This window comes from Melozone crissalis, unplaced genomic scaffold (genome assembly GCF_028551555.1).
Source record: "Melozone crissalis strain CALT ecotype California unplaced genomic scaffold, PUWL_Pcris_2 ptg000063l_1, whole genome shotgun sequence".
NCBI classification, from domain to species: domain Eukaryota; kingdom Metazoa; phylum Chordata; class Aves; order Passeriformes; family Passerellidae; genus Melozone; species Melozone crissalis.
Window position 1 is genome coordinate 3,901,398 of NW_026535841.1, and position 19,390 is coordinate 3,920,787.

General features: G+C 42.7%; 1 protein-coding gene across 1 annotated transcript; it reads right to left on the minus strand.

Moving 5' to 3' along the window:
* Positions 1-456: 456 nt before the first annotated feature.
* Positions 457-14,920, minus strand: CRKL (CRK like proto-oncogene, adaptor protein). Its single transcript, XM_054288956.1, has 3 exons — positions 14,199-14,920; positions 10,659-11,121; positions 457-1,816 (listed from the first exon to the last, which is right to left on the minus strand). The coding sequence occupies exons 1-3, from the start codon at positions 14,510-14,512 to the stop codon at positions 1,682-1,684; spliced, it is 912 nt and encodes a 303-aa protein (XP_054144931.1). The 5' UTR covers positions 14,513-14,920; the 3' UTR covers positions 457-1,681.
* Between the last annotated feature and the right edge of the window lie 4,470 nt (positions 14,921-19,390).

Below are 19,390 nucleotides of genomic sequence, written 5' to 3' on the forward strand. Positions count from 1 at the left end.
AGACATTTGTAAGATCTGATGACATTCTGCAGGTGTTTGAAGTTTCTCATTTTGCTACAAACAACAGCCTACCAAAGCTCAAAAATGGGAGCTGCTGTTTTCCTGCCAGCTTCCCCACTGGACATCTGCCTTAACCAGGCTCCTGAAAAGGGAGGTTTAGTAGCTGTATCTTTGCAGACATGTATTCTGTTAATTCAGTGTTCCACCATTTTGAAAAGAGCATTCCAGTTCACCTACAACACGCATTTGAGGAAGGTGGCACAGGATTCCCCTGTGCCTGCACTTTCATATCCTGCACCAGGCTGAGGCTGAGCACCCAGCTGCAGAACAATCACAGCAGGGGAGCTTAGCAGGGAAAAGCTACACAGAGAGGGGAGGAGCTACCCCAGTAACAGACACCTCCTGACCTCCTCCAGCCCGAGCGTTCCCATGGGAAGCCAGGCAGCTGACTCCAATTGACCATTCTCTACAGGATGCTGGGAGGGAGGGACGTGGGTCGTATATAAATCACAGCCAATGTCTCAGGGAGGGTAAAAGAAAGATGTCAGCATGCAGAGGAGTTGGGATGCAAGCAAGGAAAAAAAAGGAAGGGAAAAAGAAGATGAAAGCAGCTCTGGAAGAGAAGCACAGCAACACAGACACCCTGGTAAAAAGTTACTGTGTTTGAAAAGCAGCTTTTGATGAGCTGGGGCTGGTACAGCTAGGAAACTTTGGAGAGAGCAGGGAGCCTGCAGAGAAATGGATATAAAAGGTCTTTAAATGTTTAAATAAGAGGATTTTATCAGTATTTACCAAGTTCTTCTGTCCCACCCCTATCTCTCCTCATGGCAGTCTGATCTGTCTACCAAGTAACAGCTTGATGACAAGCACTTCTGTACTAGTCAAACTACACTTTCAACACTGCAGAAGAGCTGTTTGTAGACCAGGCCAATGTGTTTCCCCTTAAAGCTCACTTTCTACAGTTAGTGCTTGCAAAAATCAACAGAAATGCATTAAATATGTCAAAACCAAGTTACAAGTACAACCTCCTCCTGGGTTTCCTTATAAATAAATGCCTCAGCTTCAATGCAGCCGAATCAATGGTTATTTGCATGTAACACACACTGTTTCAGGAAGGTCAACAACAAGCTCAAGGATTAACAGAAAAGAGCAGTGTCTAATACAACTGCTTAGAACACATAAGCTCCAATTATTGTCCTTTAAAGAAACCATCATTTTAAATGTACTACCTTAGCACAGGTAATTTCAAAACTAAATCTTCTTCAGTTCTAAAATTGCATTTTTGTTGTTGCTCTTTGTTGGACAGTAATGCACGGAATTGCTCGTTTGATCTAAGATTAGGGCTCTTCCTACTGAGCAAACCAGAAAAAAGTCCATGGAAGTCTCAACAGGAAAGGTTTCCTTCCCAAACCTCTCTGCTATATTCCGGTTCAGTCTTGTCCAGCTTAAGGCCCAAAACAGTTTTAAAAGTGAAACTAAATTCTGGATGATGTAACTATGGTCTGAAGGTCAGGCAGTGACTTCAGTTGTATGAATTCCAAATGTACATTAAAGAAACTGTCAAACTGCAGCAAGCTGGAAAATGGGCAATGCTAGCAACGTGCCATTAAGTCATCATCCCACCTCAAAGAATGCCAATGGTAGCCAGGAGAATGAAGCAGCAGTGAGAGGGGCAGGGGAGTCACTCGTTCTCCTCGGGGTTCTGAGGGTCGAAGAGCTGCACGTGCGTGAATGGGAAGAGCCCTTTCCTCCCGTTCACCTCCCCTTCCCACTGCCCGTTGATGTTCATCCTCGTCACCTTCACAATGTCCCCAACCTGCAGGAACACAAACACCTGGTCAGGCATGGCTTCAGCATCAGGAACACAAACACCTGATCATATATGGCTTCAACATCAGGAACAAAAACACCTGGTCATACATGGCTTCAATATCTCCAACCTGCAGAAACAAAAACCCCTGATCATGCATGGCTTCAGTATCTCCAACCTGCAGGAACAAAACCACCCTGACCATACATGGCTTCAGTATCTCCAACCTCCAACCTGCAGAAACAAAAACACCTGATCATGCATGGCTTCAGTATCTCCAACCAGGAACACAAACACCTGATCATGCATGGCTTCAACATCAGGAACAAAAACACCTGATCATGCATGGCTTCAACATCTCACACCTGCAGGAACAAAAACACCTGATCATGCATGGCTTCTCAGCTCTGATACAAACCAAAGGAAGAACACAAGCCCATCACGGGAAAGAAATCTTGCTCTCTTCTTGGCAGAAGGGTCAATTGAACAGTTACTTTTACTGAATTACAATACCAACACTTTGTTGCCAAACATAATAATGCTGTCTGTGCTCTTTCTGAGACTCTTAATTACATGTATATCTTTAAAGATTACTGAACTACACCTCTTTTTATAGGAGAGCTCACAGCTTCATGCAACAGTATCTTTAGCTTAGATATAAATTCACATCAGTAAAGCCACCATCAGTGATGAGTCACAACATCCTTTCAAAAGAGCACAGTGCTGGGACTGCTTTACCAGCAGCTGACTTAAAAGAAATGTAGTTTTTCAAAGAAAGATTCCTAAGGCAAAAAAACCCATTACTTGAAGCTCTAATTCTGATGATCACAGTCTAAGAACCTTCTGTAATTTCTAAAATAATGGTACACTTCAAAGTGAGGAAAAGCAATCTCATTTTTTTTTTTATTAGTAGTAGTAGGTGTAGATTCTAACTTTATGTGTGGTTTTCACATCTACTTCCTGTCAGAGCATTTGAAGCAGGAATGATGACATGTCAAGACTTTCCTACCATAACTATTCTCTTCCAATCTGGCAGTGGAAAATGAGAGAAGTCTAAGCCATGACCAAGCATGAAACAACAGCCCAAATGATGATAAATTATACTCTTACTGTTCAACAGCTGTATTGAATCTGGATCAGGACAATTTACAAAGTGAAATATCCAAATTGATCAGAAGCATTTAAGACAAGCTAAATCCTCACTCTTCAGAGAAGCTTCTGGAGAGCTGAGCACGTGGTTTGTTACAGCAGCTCTCTGACTTTCCCCCTCCCTTCCTGTTTACTTATTTGACTCTATGTGGTAACTACAGTAAATATTAGAAAAGTGACATTAGCAGCTAGAAACTAATTTCACAAAAAGTAGAACCAGCCTGTGACTGATGCCCAACAGTTCCTAAGTTTCTTTCCCAAACTCGGTGCAAGCTCTTTGTAACTGAGCCTCAGTTACCAAACCACTGCTGTGAAATTCAAAGGAAACAAACTTTCATCTTATTTAAGGAAAACACAGACATTGATACAGTATGTAAAGCAATTTGTCTACATTTTCTAAATAGTATTGAAATTCAGACCAGATGAAGATAGGCCCTTGGCAACATCCTTAAACTTTTCAGGTGAGACCTGTTTATTTTATGTTAAAGAAAAACCTGAGTGTACAAAACAATGTGCATGTCACTAGATGATCTGAAGCCCATTTAACCCAGTTACCATTACCATAATATGTATTTTTGAAGATCACACAGAAGCAAGAACCCTTAAGTAAAATTTAAGATACTTAATAAACTCATTGGCAGTCAGTCACTCAGTGTTATGTCTCTTAAAATAAAATTAGTCAACTTTGAAATTATTCTCAGAGATTTAAGCCTTATGTGTTGCTCTGCCTTCCCTCCTTTTTCTCCATTACTTTGCTTGTCTGTGTCTTGTCTGCTCCCATATCTGAGACTGTCTCACTTGGAGCAATTGTAATCTTGTGCTTTTGAGAGAGGAGAAAACCCTTTGAAGTCCTTAAATTCTTGGGATATAACTGAGGCCATATTATTTTTTAAATGGACATTTTTATATATGCTGCTCCTAAAATCATGCAGCCAGCATACAGAATGAGCAGTTAAACACTGCATGTACACACAGAATTCAGAATTCACCCAACTGCCTTTCATCTCAGGGCCTGCTGCAGCATGCTCTGATTGAACATTTGCTAAAAAGCACAATTTGTCAGACTCCTCACTCCAGAAAGCTTTAAATAGTAACAAGATGACCTAAACAGGAACCTAGCAAATGTTTCTTTAGGAAAATGCTGATAAGATCTATAAATACTCAGTGTTACATTTGCTACATTTAAATAACCCTTGAAGACACATCCAAGTTCCAAATTCTAGACCCAACCTGAGGAAGATGCAGCCAATATCACAACAGCTTAAAGCGAATGAGTTGTGTTTTCACTACACCATAAACCAACTCACTCTCAAACCTTTTAATCTTAAAAATAATCTTTTGAATCAACAATGTGGACCTGCATTTTCTGAGTGTGACAATGTAATTCTGTTTCTGTGCTGTACAGATCAATCCATTATTCATTCTGAATCTCCAGAACAGAAATTCTTCAGCTTGGTTCTGAAAGACTCACAGTGGGAATAGGTTTGGAAATCTTTGCTTCAGCTGAGTGAAAAGAATATTTAAAATATATCTCCTATTGCATGGCAACAAACAAGCTGCCCTGTAGATTAAAGATGTGAAATGTCCTTTATGCTGCTGGGTGGGCAAAGCTGCTGCACACCAGCATCTGCCACTAAAGAGAGCTGGCTGACAAAAGCCACTCAAAACACACTCCCATGTGCTGAGAGCCACTGGAATAGTAAATTAATTTGCAATGACTTTGAGAGGGCTTTTATTTAAATGAAAGCTGCTGAACATCCTCTTGTGCAATATTATTTTAAAAATATAGTTTAGTAAATTAAACAGCATGTTGAAATAAGATTTTTGGTGCAGAAACCTTGATTTCATGCTACACTTACTCATGGATCTTACCTTATAGACCTTAATTTCAAAAATGTCTAGAAAAATCTGGTCAATTAGTCCCTCTATGTATTTTTCCCCAAGTGAAAGCATTATTTTTTAAATGCCTTTTAAAGCATGTTAATGCCATTAACATGGTCAGCTGAGGTGTAATCTCCCACTAGAATTATTTAACACACTATTTTTTTTTTTCAGAGCATGTTTTAAGCCAGTCAGAAGAATTGTCTTATGATTAGGCACAGGACAGAGTCAGGAGACCTGAGGTTCTATTCTCATCTCTGCCACAAACTTCCTGCATGACTCTGGACAGCTGATAGCCCTTATCTCAGATGAGGAGAGCACTTCCTTGGGCTCAGCATCTCCCAGCTCAGTGAATTCAGCTGGGAAGCACACCAGCATCACTGGAATGAAGTACCACTGCTGAAATGAGTAATAGTTCTGAAATGCTGCCATTTGGTTACACCCAGGTGATAAAAATCAAAATGTATTTTAGATAGCATCTTTCATTATGTCCTTGTTAGAGCATGAATTCAAAGCCCTGGGGAAACACAACTGTGGAACATGCCAGTCAGAAATGTTACTTCATTACTCTAGACTCTTCCATACCTGCCTTCCATCTGATTCATACTCTGCAAAAGCCATTTTAGTCACCCAATTCAGTGAGTTTTACAGATATTCCAACAATTCTATGTTAATAGTTTTATGGCTGATAAAGTTGTGTAATATAAGTTTAAGGTGATAAAAAGGCATTAAAATTCTAAATCATCATTTTAGCCCAGTGGGTCAATGCTATAGAAAACATTGCTTTGGAATGTACAGGGTGTTAAATGTCAGTCATTATCCTAATTAGTGTCAAAGCTCACTAACATTCATACCAAAACAGCTCCTCAGGCCAGCTGCCGGTGGAAGAACAGACAAGGTCCAACCCAGAAAATTCCTGGTCCCCACTGTCCCCAAAGGGGACACAGGAGAGGCAGAGCTCAGCCACTCTGCACACAGGACAAAGGACACTGAAGGAGCTGCTGCAGGGTTGGAAGATCCAAGGAAGATTAAGTAAAAGCACAGCTTAATTACTGAATTATCTTCACTTCTGATGTTGTGGGCCAGAACACAGTTGATGCCCAAAGTGCAGAATCAAACAGCTCAGAGGAAAAGCTCCATCCATTCCTGAGGCATGAAAGGAGGTTCAAGGGCAGCACAGGAATGTGGAAGTGCTAGATGCAATTAATCTGGCTCACCTAGGAACAGATTAAAACAAAGGAACTTTCCATTTCACTAAGAGCCAGGAAAACTGTGAGAGCAGGGTTTGCAGCATCTAAAAGTGCTGCTTTTCACTGCAGGTTGGCTCCTTCCAGTCATTGTCGTGACTGCACAGAATTTGGAGAGTTCACTTTCAGTTCAACATTTATAGCAACTAAATAAAAAATTCACACTACTCAAATACAGGATCAATACTTTGCTTAAAATCCAGACTTTGAGGGTTAGATGCACTTTAATGTGTAACACAGCAAGGCTAAGTTTCCTTGGCTAAAGAAAAACACAATGCTTGTTGTCTACTGAAAGAAGTAGCCTAATTTCCTAATTAAGAAAGTTCCACTGCTAGCACATTTTGGCCTACTTGTCTCAGCTCTCCTTTGAAGAGGGAAAAAGTTAACTGTAACCTAATTGTAACAAGCTCAGGAGAAATATTGTAAGTCAGTTATATAATTATGGTGGATGGATATTTATTTCACTAAAACCTTTCAGTGACAGGTTAACTCTGTACTAGCAAACACACACGTGTGTACATGCTACATCACAAAAAGGTAAACTATAATGCTGGCACAAGTCTATAAAAAGCCAACAATAGTATAAAAATGTTTAAAAATAATGTGCAACTTTTGTTTAAAAAAAAAGAATAAATCTTTGATTCTGTAACACTGTTAAGTCTAGAGATGAACTCTCTAGACTTAGAACGACTGCTGGTCTCTGGAAGCACTGCTGTCTTCAAAATTAACTCTGACACTGACATTTAAGAATCATTTTTTAAGCACAGCAGGTATGAATCTGGTGGCTGCTGCTGGTCTCCCACTGTCTGGCTCCTTACCCTATTTAATTCCACTTTATAGGTGAATACAGAATTTTTTGTTCATGTCCTGCTTACAGCTTGTCAGTTTGAAACAAGGCTTCACTAGCACACTATTTCTAATAGGCTGGCTATAGAATTACTGCAAGTTTTTAAAGGCTGGGAAACTTTCAGGTAGACTTTGCTGCTCTGTATCACAGTAACAGTGCCAAAGAGACAAATCCATCACCTTGAAGTGTAAATCCTTGGAACATGGGATTGCCCTCCTGGGTTTCCCACAGCAAGCAGCAGGATGGAAGAACAGCAATGCAGAACCCTGTGGGGCAGAGTTTTGGTCCCAAAAAGCACAGGACACTGTAACTCTGTCCTGCAGAACCCTGTGGGGCAGAGTTTTGGTCCCAAAAAGCACAGGACACTGTAACTCTGTCCTGCATCCCCCTTCCTGTGCAGCAGCAGAAAGGAAGGAAATCGCTGCTTGGCTAGAAACACACAAGTACAGAAACAGACCTGGCTCCTCGGCTGTTGAGCTCTTCGGTTAGGGGCTGGGTTTGGTGGTTTCTATTTTTATTTTGTAGCTTGCTTGTTTTGTGGTTTGGGTGTTTTAATGCAGTGTCCATAAAGTTCTACACACATTAGTAATGAAGTTAGTTGTAGTGAGAAGCTACAAAGTTCAATCTGTAGAATTTAATGTTCATTAAAAATATTAAATCTGAGCTGCCAAAGTAACTTAACAGACAAGAGCACATGTAAATCTTAGAAATACATGTAATTTACTGGAGGCTTTACTAACTCTTCCCTGGTGCAGGGAGATGCACAAAATTCCATGTACCACCTGCTGTAAGCTTTGAGATAGTGTCTCTACTTACAATTACCATTTTAGCCTATAAACAGATTATAGGTTAATTTTTCATTTTGGATAATAACACAATAGGATCGAGTCAACACTCATCCATTGGTAACTTCAATAACACAAATATTGTTGCCCAGAGAGGCTGTGAACAGCCCTGGCAGTGCCCAAGGCCAGGTTGGATGGGGCTGGGATCACCTGGGATAGTGGAAGGTGTCCCTGCCCATGGCAGGGGTGGGATGAAATGAACTCTTAAGGTCTCATCCAACCCAAACCACTCTGTGATTCTAGATAATGTTAAATAAACTTAGCCCAGCAAAAATAAATGCCCTGTTGACTATCATAGAGAAATAAAATTGTAGTTGCTCCTAAACTGTCACACTTTTAAATTCACCTGTTGAATTCATCTTTATCCAATCTATCAGATCTCATTTCAGATTTTCTGTAGAATAGTCACTTGGTCACTTACATTTTCCATGTAAGAAATTAAAAAAAACCCCAAAACCAACTTGTTTACAAAACAAACTTCTCTGTAACAGGCTATAAATTCTTACCTTTTCTTAAAGAAAGTTCTGCCAGCTCTGTAAACAATAATGGTGTACAATGGAACCACTGGACTTGCAGGCAGGGAGCTTGTCCCATTTTCAAGCTGAACCAAGAAGAATGGCACTGCTCCACTAAAAAGGAAGCTGAGCAGATTATTGTGCCATGCCTTTATTTACTCCAGATGCTCTTCTCTTCCTTTTTAGTACTGTCTGTGTGCTGACCACACAAGGCTCCAGCCAGCAAACAGATATTTTGCTTTCACACTGCTTTATCAGTTGAAATGAGGTTGCACAATCAGTAATTACACTCCCAAGGTGCAGCAGCTGAGCAGGCACTTAGGGTACCCCTATTCTGAGGGGGACAACTGTCAAATAATATTTTTATCAAAGAACACCATTAACTTTCTTCCCCAAAACAGTCCCATAACCTGTTTTTTGTCTAGCACTACTTTCAGTGGTCTTACAAAACAGAAGTTTCAAATGGTTCAGTTTATTTAGTAATGTAAAGAGCTCTCACAGGGCTGGGATTAAATATTTTATCAGGGTCCTGCAGGGGGTTGGCAAACTAAAGGAAAATAATGAAAAGAAGCTGAATTATTTTTTTCTTTAAGCATAGGCCATGTGACAAAATAAATATTGGTATAATGAACCTGCTGAAGTTCCCTATGCATGGATAGATAGGAGAAACTGCAATCACTGATTCCAATGAAAATGCAGAGCAGCTCCCAGAATTCTGCTTCTGAAGCCTCTTGAGAAGCCACAGTGTGGATGAGGTGCACTGGCACAGAAAACAGACAAAACATGCCAGTGTTGAGACACAAAAACACGAGGCAGTAAGTGATCAGAGGATGAGAAGAATCTCTCAAACAAAACTTGAGTAATTTGAAGGTTCAAACCAAGTCAAACCCATTTGTTGGCCAGAGAATGAATCCTGCTGGTGTCCCAGAGGAGCTGAACTGATGGGGTTAACTGGGTCACTTACAGGGCAAGTCAGAAAAGTGCACAAGTAAGGACCAACCCTCCAAGTGGTTCTGCTCCCTGTGCAAGTTCCCTGAAGTCATTCCATGACACATTGATAGCATAACAAAATCAATCTCTTGCCTTGCTCTGCTTGCAGAAGCATGAGTAGTTTTGGCAGGAATTTTCTGTACAGTGCAGTTGGCAGTGAATTTACACTTTGTTCTATGGTAATTTTCACACACTGTTCACAAATAACAAGCTGCTAGATTTCACAAGACAAAGAAATTGCAGTGATTCATATTTAACTTCTAACCCCACAAGAGTAACCTTAGAAGTGTTACAAATACAGGAGTAAAGCAATTAGGGTGAGCACTGTGAATAATGGGAAGTCACAAATATAACCTTCCAAATTTCAGTCAAAAGTAGCAGCCACAGGTAACAGCTTTTACCTGCAAAGTAACTGAGCAAAAACAACAGGAAAGGTTCTAAAGTGTTTTAAAAACCATTATTATTTTACTTGCTAAAATGTTGCTGCTTCCTATGCTTGTTTGCTTGCATTTGTGCTGGAAGTATTGCAGCATGCTCAAATTTCACTTTTTCCAGGTGAGACATTTTTGAATTACAGGCTAATTAGCCTCAGTATCATCTAAATGTAAAAGTAACAGTATTCTGGATACAGCTTTGAAAAACTTCTTCCAATCAATCATTTATTCCAGTTAAACTAGAAGTATGATATGAATTCTTTACTATTTACAGAATAACCCTCTAAAGTTTTACAAGATATCTCTAATAAAAATAAAATTAAAAATGCAATAGCAAGCACAAAAACTTGCAGCACTTCAGAGGTTACACTACACTCCTCACCCCCAGTTTAGGTGTTAAGGTTTCTTAACTTCCACTTTTGAAAAGCAAAGCAAAAGGGACTAGAATGTCTGATGTATTCTGCCCAGATTGAAGATCAATCAGCACAAGGTCTTTAATTGCATCTCACAGCTGAGGATCAGAAACACCAAGTGCATCAGCCAGCAACTTCTACTTTTCTCTGGAGGGTGCCACTGCCAGCTTTAAGCCTGGAACTCTACAAGGATTAAGGAAATATCTCTTTCCTGCCCCAGGATTAGGTGGAGAAGCAAAGCCATCCTGTCACTAGCACTTCTTCAGCATGTTACCCTTGTAACATCTGCACAGTTGAACAAGCAAGCAGGGAGGCAAAATACAGGTCCTAAAGTTATTTACTAGGTCACTTTTCTCAAAGGAAGTGGTAGAGATGAAGCAATTCTTGAGGACGTTTCTTCAGAATGTAACCTAACTTCTCAGTCCCTCGACATAAAACAGCAGACTCCACATGAAGTCACCGCAACAATTTTTAGTTTTTTCTTTCACAAGGCAATTGAAAACTCTGAGACTGGAGGAAACACTTACCTCTAATGCCAGCGCAGTCTTGTCATAAGCACAGGGAACTCTCTTTTGGACAGCTTTGGCATAGACTGGTCCATTCTGTGTGGATGGCAGAGGGTTGATCACTGCTCCAGGCGTGCTGGACGCGGAGGGCAGGGGAGTTGCGGTCTGAGGCTGCGCGTAGGCGTGGGCAGGTTCTGGGATCCCGTAACTGTTGGAATTCCTGTTGCCATGCTTCCCCACTGAGGGCCTGCCCAGCTTTTCTACATAAGGAACAGGGATCATCCCAATCCGACCCTCCTTGTTTCTGGCACTCCACCACTGTTCCTCTGGCTTCTCCACGATTGCCAGCAGCTCTCCCTTTTTGAAGGGAAGATCCTCGGCGTCGTTGCCGTGGAAGTCATAGAGAGTCCGAACGTACTCCAGGTTCTCCTCTGCAGGGGGCATGGCAGGGGCAGATCCAGATCCCATGGGGGGGCTTGGGTACCTGAGGGGTTGGGAAAAGGAAAGCTGTTGGTTTGTGTTTCCAGGAACAAAGCTAAGTGCCAGGTCTGCAGTAGGAACATCAACTAGAGAAGAGTTGCTTGGATTTGTAACAAAATCATTGCCTGGTAGCACTGTGAGGAATTTAATGAGCAACTCACACTTCTCAAATAATGACTTAAATACCCAAAGTAGCTTCCCCAGAAGCCCAATATAATCTATCATGGGATGCAGAAAACTGGGAGAAATAATGCAAAATCTTCATCCACCTGCTCTGGATTGTTGTGAAGATCTTAGAGTCTAATTAATTCTATAGCTTAAGTTATGACAGTAATGATACAGAAAACCAAATTAAGACTGTTGGGGTGATTGAGGTGGAAGGGCAACACATAAAAATGTAGCTGTGAATCTCTCCAAGAGTCCTGTGTCCCCTCCAAAGTCATCCAAATAATTCTGTTTTTAACTTCAGCATCTACTCTAAAGAGTTCAGTAAGTAAATGCAAGACTTGAAGCAGCGTAGAGGAAAAAAGGAACAAAAGTAACATGGTATGACACAAAGACTGTATGAAATACTTGTATCCACTGATAAGAAGGAACTAGGGAAAAAAACCCAGCAAGCCTTCTATAAATATTCCTTTGCCTATTAACCGTATTATCTATAATTTATTTACATAATTGTTTATTACTATGTCCATCATTTGTCAAATACACTCACTTTGTTGTCTGTGTTAATATATAAGATTGTCCATCAAATGAGAATGCTTTCACTATTTTCATCGTAAAATTTACCCATTTTATTCAGAGCAGCTGTCAAAAAGCCTCAGTGGATATAGGCCACAGCAGATAGTTATTATCTAAGCTATGGGAGCAAGAATGCATGTCATTAGCCTACTTCAATTCTCTTCTGCTACTTGCAAAACACCATGGAAGTCAAATCCCTGTGATTTCTGCAAGATCTGCCAGAAGCCCTGAAGATAAAGATATTCCATCTTTCAGACACCCTGCTGCAGCCAGGGCAGGGGGACAGAGGGAACCCTTCAGGAGCATTGCTCTGCATCAGGAGGGCTCAGGAACATCAGCAGGGATGGTCAGAGCTCACTACTAGAGATGCAAAACAAACAGAAAGTTTAAAATGGTCCATTTAGAACTGTTTTAAAAGTTTAAGATGTCATCTCCAAGATCTAGAAGTACTGAAGAGCTCTATATAGAAATCACCTTTCAGACTGTACTTTGTGAAATTAAAAGAATGAACAGCTTTCAAAAGCACAAGCATCTGTGCCCAGGAAAATGCCAGAGAAATGAGAATTAGCATAACAGTTCTGAAGCACATAGCACTGTTCTAAATCTAGTCCATTAAAAATAAAAATCCCAAAAATCTGGGAATGCTACCTTCATCCTCCCTCTTGCAGCAGGAAGCCTCCTTTGCACAGCATTTAAAACCATCAACCACATAACTGGTTTTTTTAAGATTTCTGATTTTTCAAAGTCATGCTAAGTTGATCCCATTTGTAGCTCTATTAAAAAGTCAATTCACTGCAGGATGGGTCCCACTTGTCTCTGTGCTGAGAGAACAATATGCAACCAAAACCTTGAAAATAAGGTGGCACTAAAACACTCACAGAACATTTCACAGGACTCCTCACAAATACCAAGTGTGCAATCAGCTCTAAGTTCTCAAGTGTTCTGAGAAAGCCAAGCCAGTCATGGCCATAAATGATTAAGAACAAATTATTGCATCCAGAAAGGTTCAAGAATATCCAGGTTGGAGAGCAGATGTAAGCATGAAGATTGCTTCAGCATTTTTCCTTCCCAACTCTGCACAAGTTTAAGCATGCATGTAACACTGGGCAGCTCCATTCCTACAATGGTGAAAATTATTTTTTTTTCATCTACCTATCCCTCTAGCCACAATCACTACCAAAGGCTGCCAGCAGCTTGCAGGGTTCCTGAAGGTTGTGCTTGCTGTCACATCCTGCCCATCACTTGACAGCTTTCAGAATGACTTTTGAACACTTGAGTTTTTCAACTTGACAAGCTATTGTCAATCTTTGACAAGTGACTGTCATTAAGCACTGGTCCATGCCAAGGTTCAATTGTGATTATAAACCTCAAAGTTATTCCTCCCTCCTAAGAGCTTGCTAATCTGCAAAACATAATAAGATATTAAAATGCAGACTTCAGAAGTGAACCAATTTGGATTTATTTTTTTAATATGTCACTACTTTTCTCTTATTTAATTTAATTCTATCCAGGAAGCCCTAAAGTTTTGACAAAAGATACTGAGAAAGGTTTTATTAATTAAAAGTAAGGAATGTGTTCTAGGGTTCTTCATAAGCAGTTCACTGATGCATGCTGCAGGTATGTCCCATGCTGGGACCAGGACAAAGAAGGAGCTCACAGCCAAGTCACATTTTCCCATCCTCCTAGAACAGCACTTCTCAGTAAGTGTATGGTGTATGCACATATAGATGAACAGTGCCATGAGCAAACTGTGAGAAATAAGTGTTTCCCTTTTTTTTTTTTTGTGCAGAAATGCCACTCAAGAAGTTTGGGAAATGGTGCCCTAGAATGTGTTAATGCTGACTTAACAGAGCAAAGCAGTCTAATCACATAAAAGCCAGCTCTATTGTAATCAGTGTGGGTGCAGGCGTAGACGGCAAACTAAGCTCACAGGCTGTACTTCCATCAGGGAGAGGACTGGTGAACCAGCTTCTCAACCATCCTTGGAACGGAGACAATGCTACACGAGAAGGGTAACACAAAAAGGGTGACGTGCGGCCACACCCTCTCTCAAAGCAATTACAGCCCGTGCAGAGGTACATGGAACCTTCACACACAAGGTCAGCACAGGCACCGTGGACAATTTGACTGAAAGAGCAACGCTTTTAATTGTCGGCGAGGTCCAGAGAGTTAAGAACGCCCAGAGTTAGAAACTAATTTATTAATATTTATTCATAGCATCTACATGCAGTGCCAGGCTCCGGAGCTACTGGGCTGGCCTGTGACACCGCTCCAGGTCGCACCTCAGGCGCCACTCGGGCACAGGTGGCGGAGGGTGTGGCGGGGGCGGGCGACACTCACCTGGGCGCGGGCTCGATCAGGGTGGTGGTGTCCAGGTAGTGGATCTTGTAGAACTCCAGCAGGGCGGGCAGGTGCTCGAACTCCTGGTCGCCGATCTTAAAGCGGCGGTTGGGCAGGGAGTTGATGATGTAGTGGGAGACACGGGAGTTCTCGGACACCGAGAGCACGTAGTCCCCGGGGCAGGTGGACGAGTCCCGCACCAGGAACATGCCGTGCCGCTGCCCCTGCAGCCGCGTCTGCGCCTCCGCCCGGGACACCGGGCCCACGTACCAGCTGGAGCGGTCCGACGAATCGAAACGAGCGGCGGAGGACATGGCTCCGGGCGGGGAAGGGGAAGGAAAGGGAGGAAGGAAGGTGAGGAGCCCGAAGGCCCAGGCGGAGGAAGAGACCCGGAGGAGGCCTGGGCAGAGAGGCCTGGGAGGTGGAGCGGGCTGGGGGCGAGGGGGAAGCGGCTCCTGCCTAGTCCGGGGGAAAGGAAACCCAGGGAAAGGGGGATCGGGGAGAAGGAAGTTCCGCGCCGCTGGAGGCGAAGGGCCGAGCAGCGGCTGGGGTGGGGCTGGCCAGACGCGGCGCGCAGGGCCCCCGAGTCTCCCTCAGCGGCGGGGTGTGCAGGGCATCCTTCCCGCCTCTCTCAGGCCTGCCGCCGGCCCGGCCAGGCGGGTGACGAAGAGCGGCGGCGGCTGGCACGGCCAGGCGGCCCGGGAAGGCGGCGAGCGGAGCCGGCTCGGCTCGGGGCGGGACGGAGAGGCAGAAGCGCCGGGCGCCGCGTCCTCCTCCCGCGGGTTCCTCCCCTCGCGAGCCGAGCTCCAAAATGGCGGCTGCGCCGGGCCGCGCGAACGCTCCGAGGCACCGCCCCGCGCACGCGCCATGGCGGCGGCGGCAGCGCGGGGCCGCGCCCGCCTCAGGGGCCGGGCGGAGGCGGGCGGCGGGGCTGGCTCGGGGTTTCGTGCCCCGGTGCCCCTCCATGGAGTCCGGGCGAGCGGGAGAGCCGCCCCTTCCCCATTTCTCCGCGCGAGTCACTCCGGCCGTCCCCGGCGCACCCCCGGTCGGTGCGGTGAGTGAGGCGGGGGTGACCGCGCGCCTGCAGCATTGAGGGAGCCCTGCCCTGTGAGGGGATGCGGCAGGCGCGCTCTGACACGGGTCACCCCCAGAAACTCCCCAGCCCTTGGCCTTAAGGTATCTGAGGGGGACCCTCCATCTTGTCCCCATCCCTGCTTGGTGCCGCCCAGCTCCGGGCTCTGCTCCCCGGGGCTGTCTCGGGCCGCTCTCACTGCTCCTGGCTCTGAGGGGTGCCAGCGCCCTGACCCCAGGCGGTTTGCAGACAGACACCACCTCCCCCGAGGTTTTGCTGTTTTTTACTAGTTAATTAATTTTCTTTTAAGGAACAAAACGGCCCACTGTGATAATCATCTCTGATCTCCAGATAATTTCCTACGTGCTCTAAGGGGCCGTTTCCTGCCTCTTCATAGCCCTGTTCGCAGATAACGGGGTCAAAGCCCGGCGTGGCCCAGGCGGGAGGGACGATGGTGCGGCAGCCGCTGAAGAGGAAGGAAGCCCCGGAAAGGACTCAGCAGGGCCCGGGGGCAGCGCTTGGCACACGGGGCGGATGAGCTGTTTGAATTTGAGCTTGGCGCCGGGAGCCCAGGCAGGCACCGAGCCCTGACTCAGTGCCGGGGGCCGGGCCAGCCGCACTGGGCAAGGGCGCGACAGAAGAACGGCGCTGCTCCCCGGAGGTGTAGAAACCTCTGCAAATGGTGTGATTTTAGCTCAGTCTTGTGACTCCGTTTAATTTGTGCTTCTGGTATTCGTTTTGCGTCAGGGCTGGCAACGTGAAATGAAGCAGCGCTTGAAAGAAAAAAAAAGTCAGTTAAAATGAGAAATAGATTTAAGATGTCTGTCTTGAAGCCCTTAACTGCACTGTTGTGCAGTGTTATTGCAGCTTTGCTGTCTTTATCTCATGCTCTTTTCCAAAAGTTCAGTCATTACTCAGTCATTTTTTTCCTCTTTGTTCCTCATCCTGCGTTGGCAGCCAGTGCCAGCTGAGGTGTCTGGATTGGAACATATGGGCTCTGTCTCTGCAGACATTTAGCAGAGTTCAAATCATCTAAAATGGAAGACTTCTCCAGTGTCGTGTTTTAGACAAAAGCATCCAGGAAAAGTCTCATCATCAAGATGAAAGGATCTTAAAGCAGTCCCTAAATCCATGTGCAGGTATCATTTTACCAGCCGCTGACATCCAGCCATCTCCTGGGTGGAAAACAACAGCTGTTAGTCATGTACAGCAGAACAGTGACCTAGAGATGAATAATTGCATCTGAAAAGTCACATCTATGCAAAAAAAAATTCATCCATTACTAGGAAATCTTACTTAGTAGCTATAGCTCTGACCCATTCCTCCTGGTTTAAGTGCTTGTATCTGCCAGTAAGAATCAGTTTTAAACACCTGTAGTCAGGCTACAATACAAAATGAAGGTTATGATGTTTTCTTGTGTCATTTGAACAGATCTGGCTTGCTTTCTGTTTGACCATGGCCAAAATACAGACTAAAAGATAGCAATTGGACTTGCAATAATATGCTAAATAATGTTTAAAAATAATTACAAAAGCTGTAAGTTAGCAGCAGATTTAATTACTCATAGTATATAAAAAGGAAATAAAAATTCCTGCTGCTTCATTTGATTAAATTGAAATTTTGGTTAAAGTAAAAAACAATAATACATAGTGATTTTGCCTCCATTTTGTAGAGATAATACAAGAATCTCAAAATAGTTGGAACTTGTCAGAAATAGGTAGTACTAATTATAAAGCAGTTTTTGTGCTGGACTGCTGCTGAAGAACCAGCACTTCCACCTTCCCACCCAGAGAGGATTCTAAGGCATGGAGAGGTTTTCAGTTTGAATGAATTTTTAAATTAGATGTTCTGAACTTGTATTGTGTGCATCCTTTAAGGAATTCCCTCTTCAGTTTTAGCAACTGTGGTTAAACTAAACCAGGTATTTTAGGTAAAAGATCCCACATTCTGCTTCCATATGAGAAAAACATTCATGACTTGTTCATCATGAATGTTTTCTGACAAGACTGGGCTCCAACTCCCTAGACTAGAGCCAATCATCTCAGGTGTATTAGATCCCTACAAATGCATTTGGTTTAGGAAGAATGGATGCCTGTCTGGTACCACTTTACCCTTTTAGCACATATAAAAACCTTTGTGCTCTTTGACTTTACCTGTTGGCAGCTGAGCAGGGCCAGTTCTGATGCAGTGGAGGGGATGGGGAGCTCCAAAGTGCATCAGCTGCCCATGAAATAAAGCTCAGCTGGCAGAATATCCCCTTGAGAAGGCCCTGCACCTCTTTCCTGTTCCTTCTTCCTTTCACCAGAAGCTTTTGATCCCATCACTTGGGCTGAGTGCCAAATAAATTGTACATGTGGCTCATCCCTAAGTAAAAAGTAAATTCCTGTCAAGGGTACAGAATAAAAATCCTTATTTTGTTTCAAATCAAGTACTGGGTAGGCCTCCAATGCAAAATTAACAACCCTAATTTAAACTAGGAGGGAAATGGGAAAGGATCTGTTGGATTTGGAAGTAGACAGCTGGAGAAGAAATAGAGTAGTGAAAGCAGTTATGAAACAAAACTGAAGCAATCACAATCACTTCTGCAAATGTGGAAGCCTGAAATACTTCAGGATACAAGTCCACTAATTACAAATCTGGCAAATATGCCTGTACAGCTTTACCTCTGTGCTGGCAGGAAATAGGAAAATAGATCATCAAGGAAGCTAATTACTATTCTTCTGGACTTCCTAATGTATCAGCAGTTTGAGTGTTGGTATTTTGATCACTCAGTTCTGGAAGAGCTGTTTGATTGTTCTCTCACAGACCAGAAATAACTTAAAGCTTTCTTAGTTCATTGTCCATCTGCCCACAATGTCTTGCTGGCTCAGAGAGCTTACTGTAAAAATAAAATTTAAAAAAAAAAGCCTTTTACTGTCAGATACAAGATTGACATATTTAGGACACCAGAGAATTTATAAATTAAAAAGAAATACAGAATCAGCTGGAAATCCCTATGAGTAAATGCTTTTATTGAGGTAACAGAAAGCTTAAGTGGGCTCATGAAAGTTCAGTTCCTGAAAGGAAAACCAATCAATAATAATTACAGCTCTTGTATCAACCTGTAATTTTTCCTGCAGAATCCTGAAAAATCCTCCTATCAAACCTGAAATCTTTCCTATTTTGTTTACATAGGTAATGGCAGTAAACAAGAAGTGCTTTATGTGTGCTGAGTAAGAGAAAATTGACATTTTTAAAGCAAAGCAATTTTATTATTATTTAGTCTGTGTGTAAGCTTGAGAAAAAGACATGATGGCCTAAAATGAGCAACTGCTAAAAAAATGATTAGGATGGTTTGAGCTAAACTCTGTGGTTTTTTACCTAAATGAAATACATGCAAGTAAAATAATGCATATTTAACTTTCAACAGTCACATTATGCTCAGATGTAAAGAAATTTTGGGGCTGAAAGCAAAAAGTTGATTTTTTATCAAATATTACCTGTCCTTAGGGTTAATTCATGTAACTTAGGGTTATTATACCTGGTAATATATATATAATATATATACTGGTATATATTTTATATAATATATATAGTATATATATTATATAATATGTATATAATATATATACTGGTATATATATTACCAGTAAGTAAAAACAAGAGAAAAACAATGTAGTGCTAAGGTAGGTGATAATCTGCTTTACGTAATTTCCTTGCAACTGCATCCTGAGCCTTATATTCATTAGCTTTGCAGAGCATCCAACTGCAACATTCAGTGAGTAATAAAATCACAAAAAAGCATATCCTGATAATGGAATAATGGATGGGCTCTCTAGAAATCAGTACTCATAAAAAAGCATATCCTGATAAATGGAATAATGGTCAGTATTCACACACAGAAGGAGTGACAGGGTAGAAAGATGGAAACTTTCTCCCCCAAAGTTTTCTCAAGATGTTTCTTTGGCTCATTAATTACTCATGAATGTCTTCTGTTCTCTGTAATCTAAGAATTAGCTCTCAGCTTGGTTATTTGTAACAGTGAGTAATACCCTCTAGTGGCACACACAGGAAAAGGAGCTAGACAAAGAATGATTAATTCTTTTTTCATTGTTGTAGAGGCTAACTAAGGTTTCATCTA

Bases quoted from the DNA above. Each gene is read 5' to 3' on its own strand.
- CRKL (XM_054288956.1), bottom strand. From the start codon at position 14,512: ATGTCCTCCGCCGCTCGTTTCGATTCGTCGGACCGCTCCAGCTGGTAC. The intron at 11,122-14,198 runs GTGAGTGTCGCC...CCAACCCCTCAG, and splicing joins CTGATCGAGCCCGCGCCCAG to GTACCCAAGCCCCCCCATGG. The intron at 1,817-10,658 runs GTAAGTGTTTCC...GTGTTCCTGCAG, and splicing joins AGACTGCGCTGGCATTAGAG to GTTGGGGACATTGTGAAGGT.